This window comes from Bubalus bubalis, chromosome 14 (assembly GCF_019923935.1).
Source record: "Bubalus bubalis isolate 160015118507 breed Murrah chromosome 14, NDDB_SH_1, whole genome shotgun sequence".
Taxonomy (NCBI): domain Eukaryota; kingdom Metazoa; phylum Chordata; class Mammalia; order Artiodactyla; family Bovidae; genus Bubalus; species Bubalus bubalis.
In genome coordinates, this window is record NC_059170.1 from 83,150,088 (window position 1) to 83,158,948 (window position 8,861).

General features: G+C 36.6%; 1 protein-coding gene across 1 annotated transcript; it reads left to right on the plus strand.

Annotated features, from left to right (window-relative positions):
• Nucleotides 1-2,086: 2,086 nt before the first annotated feature.
• LOC102416298 (olfactory receptor 4C16-like) lies at nucleotides 2,087-3,016 on the plus strand. Its single transcript, XM_006051668.1, has one exon. The coding sequence runs from the start codon at nucleotides 2,087-2,089 to the stop codon at nucleotides 3,014-3,016; it is 930 nt and encodes a 309-aa protein (XP_006051730.1).
• The last annotated feature ends 5,845 nt before the right edge of the window (nucleotides 3,017-8,861 follow it).

Sequence of the window (8,861 nt, forward strand, 5' to 3'; positions counted from 1 at the left end):
GTGTTCTGACTAATTAAAGCATTGCATCATCCATGGACAGCACAGACTGCATTGGAAGGAGACAGTGACCACGGTTTGCCATATACCTCAGAGAATGCACTTTTTTTCCTGCCCTGCTTCATGAGCCAAAGGCTGGGACTGGAGTCCCAAGGCATCTCTAAGTAAGGCTGATCTAAAGAATATGTCATAGTCCGTGCCTCAATGTAGCTCATGGCTCCAAGAAATTACACTCTAGAGATATACCTGGCATTTTTATGTAGAAGCCTCTACATCAGGGGGTAAATACATTGGATTAAATTTTAATAAAAGTTTTTTTTTTTTTTTTTAAGAACAGTTTTAAGTTCACAGTTTAATTGAAAGGAATGTACAGGTTTCTCATATACCCTACCCCTACACATATGTAGTATCTCCCATTATCAGCTTCTCCTAGAGTTGATTTGTTCCAAATTTGTTACACATGATGAACTTACATTGACACATAATAACCCAAAGTCCATAGTTTACCTCAGGGTTCTCTCTTGTATATTTCATGAATTTGGAGAAAAGTATAATGATATGTGACCATCATTATATCAATAGTATGATACAGAGTGTTTTCACTGCTCTGAAAATCCTCTGCATGTCATTTATTCACCTATTCATTTAATCTATTCCCACCAATTCATATTGAATTCTAAATTATGAGATAGAATAAAGGTAATATTTTTTTATTTGACTGTGCCTTTTATTTTATTTTATTTTATCTTATTATTTATTTTATTTTTATTTATTTTATTTTATCTGCCTTTGACTGTGTGGATCACAATAAACTGTGGAAAATTCTGAAAGAGATGGGAATACCAGACCACCTGATCTGCCTCTTGAGAAATTTGTATGCAGGTCAGGAAGCAACAGTTAGAACTGGACATGGAACAACAGACTGGTTCCAAATACGAAAAGGAGTATGTCAAGGCTGTATATTGTCACCCTGTTTATTTAACTTATATGCAGAGTACATCAGGAGAAATGCTGGACTGGAAGAAATACAAGCTGGAATCAAGATTGCCAGGAAAAATATCAATAACCTCAGATATGCAGATGACACCACCCTTATGGCAGAAAGTGAAGAGGAACTAAAAAGCCTCTTGATGAGAGTGAAAGTGGAGAGTAAAAAAGTTGGCTTAAGGCTCAACATTCAGAAAACGAAGATCATGGCATCCAGTCCCATCACTTCATGGGAAATAGATGGGGAAACAGTGGAAACAGTGTCAGACTTTATTTTTCTGGGCTCCAAAATCACTGCAGATGGTGACTGCAGCCATGAAATTAAAAGATGCTTACTCCTTGGAAGGAAAGTTATGACCAACCTAGATAGCATATTCAAAAGCAGAGGCATTACTTTGCCAACAAAGGTTCGTCTAGTCAAGGCTATGGTTTTTCCTGTGGTCATGTATGGATGTGAGAGTTGGACTGTGAAGAAGGCTGAGCGCCGAAGAATTGATGCTTTTGAACTGTGGTGTTGGAGAAGACTCTTGAGAGTCCCTTGGACTGCAAGGAGATCCAACCAGTCCATTCTGAAGGAGATCAGCCCTGGGATTTCTTTGGAAGGAATGATGCTAAAGCTGAAACTCCAGTACTTTGGCCACCTCATGCAAAGAGTTGACTCATTGGAAAAGACTCTGATGCTGGGAGGGTTTGGGGGCAGGAGGAGAAGGGGACGACAGAGGATGAGATGGCTGGATGGCATCACTGACTCGATGGACGTGAATCTGAGTGAACTCCGGGAGTTGGTGATGGACAGGGAGGCCTGGAGTGCTGATTCATGGGTTCACAAAGAGTCGGACACGACTTAGCGACTGATCTAATCTGATAGAAAAGTTTACTTTTCACAATCTTACAAGAGACTCATAATGACCCCATGAAGTTGTCATTACAAATTACATGTGAGGTGCCTTGTTAAGAAACCACAAGTGAAATGTCCATGATGAAGAATATTTATCTCACTTAAAATGTTTTTTAAAATCACATATCATACCATGAATTAATTCTTTTCTATATTTTGCAGATAAAGCATTAACACTCACCCCTTCTCTGCATTGATAAGATCATGCAGCTGAATAATAATGTGACTGAGTTTACTCTGCTTGGGTTGACACAAGATCCTATTAGGAAGAAAATAGTGTTTACCACTTTCTTGATTTTCTATTTGGGGACCTTGTTGGGGTACTTTCTGATTATTACCACCATCAAGACCAGCAAGGCACTTGGGAGTCCAATGTATTTCTTCCTTTTCCATTTACCTTTATCTGACACCTGCTTCTCTACATGCATAGCCCCTAGGATGATTGCTGATGCCCTTTTGAAGAATGCCACTATCTCTTTCAATGAGTGCATAGTCCAAGTTTTTTCATTCCATTTCTTTGGCTGCCTGGAGATCTTCATCTTTGTCCTCATGGCTGTTGACCACTGTGTGGCCATCTGTAAGCCCCTGCACTACACGACCATCATAAGCCATCAAGTCTGTGGTGTACTGGTGGCTGTGGCCTGGGTGGGGTCCATTGTGCATTCTTTAGATCAGATTTTTCTGGCTCTGAGTTTACCTTTCTGTGGTCCCAATGTGATTGATCGTTATCTATGTGATTTGCAGTCTTTGTTACAATTGGCCTGTACAGACACCTATGAGACAAACTTACTCTTGGTGTCCAACAGCGGAGCCATCTGTACAGTCAGTTTTGTAATACAGTTCTCCTATGCTATCATCTTGCATTCTCTGAGAAACCACAGTGCTGAGGGGAGGAAAAAAGCCCTCTCCACCTGCATCTTCCACATCATTGAGGTTATTTTGTTCTTTGGTCCTTGCATATTTATATACACTTGCCCTGCAACCATCTTCTCCATGGATAAGATGATAACTGTGTTTTACACACTTGGAGCACCTTTGATCAACCGTCTGATCTATACACTGAGGAATGCAGAAGTGAAAAATGCCATGAGGATGTTACGGAGCAAAAAGTTGGTCTCAGATGACAAAAGATGAATGGAAGTTTCAAAGTTTTCTTCATAGTTTGGACTGATCTAAAAGAAGTTCATAGACAATAATATCCTCTTATTGTGGAGTTAACATAATCCTAACTCAGAGCATGAAGATTACTTCCTTTAGTAAAACGGGCAATGTGACCACACATGAGAGTTAGTATTGAGTTAAATATTTGTAGAACTGACAGCATCAGGTACACACAGTCATGTAAGATCATGGTCTTAGTTATTCACTGCTGTCTCTGCCTCTCTTGTCTGTCTAATATCACTGTGGTTTTGATCTACTGTTTTCCTCCTTTGCGTTGACTTCTGGATTTCTCTGTTTAACATTACATTATATGTTTTTATCTGCAGCCTGACATATTTTTGTCTCAAAGAGTTTATTTCTTAGGTACTGTGATCAAATGTCTGACCATGAACCTTCAACTTGGTTGTTCTTATTGACTTCAGCATAAATCACCAGGTTCAAATAATAATAGTGTATACACATTATAAAGACAAAATATTTAATCTAGGAAACCTCTCTTCTTTTTCTTGGGCTATATTTCAAATTTCTTTTTGTATATTTGCCTAATTGTTTTAGAAAAGTGACAGAACATTATGAGAAAATTCACCCTTTTGTAGTATTTTTTCCTTAGGGAGGTACTGACTGTTGGGGTTGACCTCATATTAACATTCTTTCTGTAAAAAAAACACAACTTATTGCTATTAAAATTATTCCTTCTATTTTGAGGGATCTATTAAGTTTTCTCTTGAATCATACCAATTACAATAGTATGTTTAAATATTACTTTATTATAATTATAGCATAAAAGCTGTAAATTAAGGAAGATATATCTATGTGAGCTTTAAATAAATGTGTACATGTAGTCAATGGTAGGGAATTTATAAATAAGAGTTAATTGAATAAAAAACATTATAACCCAGAGGAGGGTATTTAGGCTTTGAAACATAGTTATACCACATATGTGAATTGTTTTAGTGAGTTTTAAGACAATATAGCAAGTAGAGGAAAGACTGAGATACTTCGATGAAAATTAAATGTATCCAGTGGAGATGGATACTATCTTTCACCATTCATTATCACCGAAGTCTCTAATTACATGGTCATTAAGAAATTTTCTGATTTGTCTGATTTATTGTTTGTATTTTTATCCATATAGAACATTCAATAAGAGTATTTTTGTTTATTTGGAACTTCTTTTTCTATTTACAAGCTAATAATTTTATTATGAGTACTAAAATTTGTTTTACTTTCATTGTACCCACAAGTTTATATTCTTTCTTTATCTTGAGAAAAAGATCAGTGTGGAAATGGAAACTTGTGACTTCTGCAATGAACTCTAGCGCCTTTATATATATATCTTTCTTTTTTTTTTTAGATTCTGAGAATTTCAAGGCTAATCCTTCACAGTTTTTATTAATCACATCTGCTACAGTAAATAAGTCATCTGTGCTATGCCATTCTATTCCCTTTGGATTTATTGATATGTTATTATATGAAACAAAACTAATAAATATATATTTAAAAAACAGAAATTTCTGTTAAACGTGCTCAGCTACCCTTAAAAATATATTCCCCCCCCTTTTTTTTTTATAAATTCCCATTAAAATAAGGAAAAAAAAATAAAATTATGTGTCAAAGCACATGACAGAAAGAACCAGACAGGAAATATGAGTTGGTAAAAGATTTTCACATGTTTTTTGAAACATAGATATGTGTGGTAGGTAACTAAGTAACTTAGCAGAGTAGAAGTTACAACCATCTGAGTAAAGAGATAAGTAAGACCATCAAGTTCCACAAAAAGTAGGCATGAAGCATACATTGAATTACATAAAGATTATTTCCCCAGATTACTTTCTGCTAGTCAGGTGACATTTCCTCTATTCCATCTCACCAAAGATTGGAGGTTTATTATTTTTTTAAAATGAACAAAAGTGTTCCTGATATCACTGTGGAGGGCAGTGATAAAATGCACAACAGCATGTACACAAAGATTAAGTGAAAATCTACATAGTGAAATGTGAGACCCTTTCTTCTCAGGGCTCCCAGGATGTCAGCTGTAAGTATACATCACAAGCTCACCATTTCCGGGACTAGGCACAAAGCCCAAGTAAAAGAGTGGAACTGTGTTTTGTTTGGGGTTTTTTGGTGAGGGAAGAAAATATAAGATCTGTATTATATAGTCTAATTACCTTAAAATAATTATACTTCCAAATATGTACTCATTGCCTATAACATGTGTAGATTCCAAATGATTTTTTGTTGTTGTTGTTGTTGTTAACTTCTTCTGCCTTAAACATAAATAGTTTCTGCTTTCAGGTAAGATGGCAAGACTGGTGAATGGGAAGATAGAGCAATAGAGACCTGCCTTCAGATGAAAGGAAGAGGGTGTGGCCACACATTGGTCCTAGCAATTTTTTTATTTTCCTCAATAATGTAGCTCTGATCCTACATGAGAGCATCCTGCTCATGGTCTGTAGCTGACTAGATCATATTTTTTTTTACAACTTTCTAAGATTCAGTTCAGTTCAGTTGCTCAGTCATATCTGACTCTTTGCAGCCAGGCCTTCCTGTCCATCACCATCTCCTGGAGTTTACTCAAACTCACGTCCATCGAGTCCGTGATGCCATCCAGCCATTTCATCCTCTGTTGTTCCCTTCTCCTCCTGCCCCCAATCCCTCCCAGCATCAGAGTCTTTTCCAATGAGTCAACTCTTCGCATGAGGTGGCCAAAGTACTGGAGTTTCAGCTTTAGCATCATTCCTTCCAAAGAACACCCAGGACTGATCTCCTCTAGAATGGACTGGTTGGATCTCCTTGCAGCCCAAGGGACTCTCAAGAGTCTTCTCCAACACCACAGTTCAAAAGCATCAATTCTTCGGCGCTCAGCCTTCTTCACAGTCCAACTCTCGCATCCATACATGACTACTGGGAAAATCCATAGCCTTGACTAGATGGACCTTTGTTGGCAAAGTAATGTCTCTGCTTTTCAATATGCTATCTAGATTGGTCATAACTTTTCTTCCAAGGAGTAAGCGTCTTTTAATTTCATTCTAAGGGTAGTGGTCATCTATTAATATTAATTATTGATATTAGATATTAATATCAATACTAAAACTATATAAAGGCCCTCATCTTATTTTTCCTGCCAAGGAAACAAACACTGTATTTTTGCCTATCATTTATGCTATTCAAAACAGATTTTCTAGTGAATGTTCATTTCCCATGTGCTGTTTAACATGAAAGAATGCTAAGTAGAGTTAAGTTGTTTTATTTCTTGCATATTAAAATTGCAATTATCACTTTAGAGAAAACGAAGCAGGCACTGGGGTTCAATCAGGCTCACTTATTTATAGAAAATAAAGAATGTATCTTTTTGCTGTTTTTATAAAATCAAGTTAATAATAAGGATCTTTGTGCCTTTGGATAGACTAGAAAGTTACTAACAGTTCAGGGTTCTGGGAGTTCAGACTCCTGCCATAACTGCCATTCTCTGAGCTTGTCTGTGATTCTTTTTCTTTTAATCTATTAATTTACAATAAAAAAAATTCTCTATTGCCTTCATGTTGTCTGTTTACTCAAAATATCTGCTTTCACATGGCTCATTAAGGTAGCAATTCTTTCTTCGTGTATCTTACAATATTCTCCCCCTTTTCTCAGGTGTATGGGGCTTCCCTGGTGGCTCAGACAGTAAAGCGTCTGTCTGCAATGCAGGACACCCGGGTTCAATACCTGGGTTGGGAAGATCCCTTGGAGAAGGAAATGGCAGTCCAGTCCAGTGTTCTTGCCTGGAAAATTCCATGGACAGAGGAGCCTGGTAGGCTACCGTCCATGGGGTTGCAAAGTGTCAGATACGACTGAGCGGCTTCACTTCACTCGGGTCTATCCAATTCCCTACTCAGAATTCCAGAAAGGAAATCTGAGGAAACTTGCATTTGAATAGACTAAACTCAAGTCATTGGTCAAACCATGTAGTAACTCCCCAAGAAGGTGTTATCTCTGGTACAATCTGCTATGATATAGAAGAGTTGGTGGGGAGGATAATGGGGTAAAAATGTATATATCTAAGGCAATTCATCAAGTTTATTTAGTATGGACCATTACCCATCATGCTGGGAAAAATGAGGAAAACATTATAGTAGCTAATCAAAATTTTACCTGTACATTTTAAGTAAATGTGACTTGTTTTTTATTTTTTCTAGCTTTTTTGAGAGACTATTGACATATGACATATGTAAGTTTTGTGATGATTTGGTACAAGTATATATTGGAAAATGAGTATCACAATAACTTAATGCATTCACTCCAAATACTATTATGGGTGTGTATATGTGTGTGCTTGTATTTGGTGATAATATATAAGATCTATTCTCTTGATAACATTCCAACATATAATCAGTTCAGTTTAATCACTTAGTCATGTCCAAGTCTTTGTGACCACATATACTGCAGCACACCAGGCTTCTCTGTCCATCACCAACCCCCAGAGATTGCTCAAATTTATGTCCATCGAGTCAGTGATACCATCCAACATATAATACATTATTGTTAATTACAGTCACCATTCTACACATTAAATCACCCAAACACTTATTTTTAGGTGAGAATTTCTTTTCTTTGAATAACATTGCCCTATTTCTCCTACTTCCTACCCCCTGGAAACCACCATTATAGTATTTCTATAAGTTTAGCTGTCACAGATTCTGCATGTGAGAACACATGGTTTGTCTTTTTCTGTCTGACTTATTTTACTTAGCATAATGCCCTCAGGTTCCAGCCACATTGTTGCAGAAGGTAGGGTTTCCTTCTTTTATATTACTTAAGAGTATTCCATTGCATATGCATGCCACATTTTATTTTTCCATGAATCTTTTGATATACACGTAGGTTGTATCCATATTTGGCTATTGTGGATAACACCACATTAAACATGGGGGTAAAATATATTTTTAAGACTTTTTTTCCCCTTGGATATATATCCAGATGTAGAATTGCTAAATCATATGGTAGTTCTCTTTTTAATTCTTTGAGGAAACCTCATACTTCTTCCATAGTGGCTACATTGATTTACATTCCCACCAAGAGTGCACAAGTGTTCCCTTTTCTCCACACCCTCAAACAAAACCTTGTTTCTTATAACCCTTCCTCTAGGAAGACTTGAACAATTTTAGGAGTTTTAAATTTGAGTAAGTGTGATGGATAAATGGAGACTGACTAGTCTGCACAAAGAGGGATCCCCAGCACTACAGGTTTCTTCTGCACCATTCTTTAATCCTAGGGTCACAGAATCTCCTTACAAGCTCACACATCAAGTGATCTTCTCTATCCCACTGTTGCAATCATATTCCTTGTTCCTCTTCCATAATGCCCTCTGTCTCCCTTTCCTATAGACCCAGTCTCATTTAGGCTGGAGGAAGGGAAATATGACATCCAGTAATCACTAGTGTCAGGGAATAAGGGAATCATACTCTGCTGTGTAGGTTAGTTTCTTTATTAATTTTTTATTTTGCATGAGCTGGAAGAAGGTGTGAAAACATTCAAGTCAACAGTGATAAAAAAGATAGGAAAGGAAACACACATGAAAAAACAAATTTTGCTGTATAATCTTCCCACCTCAGTTTATAAACAGAACCATTCAAGAGTTCTAGTAGTCTCTGATTCACTCTTTCTATACCATCAAATTTATCATTAACTTGTCATTCTGACAATATCTTATCAAAAAATGTTTTAACTTATTGACAAATATGACTGATTTTTTCATATTGTTAAATCATTTACTCACTGTTTTGTATTTATATTTTATTACCATCTAACTGTGTCTTTTACAAATATATGTTGCTTA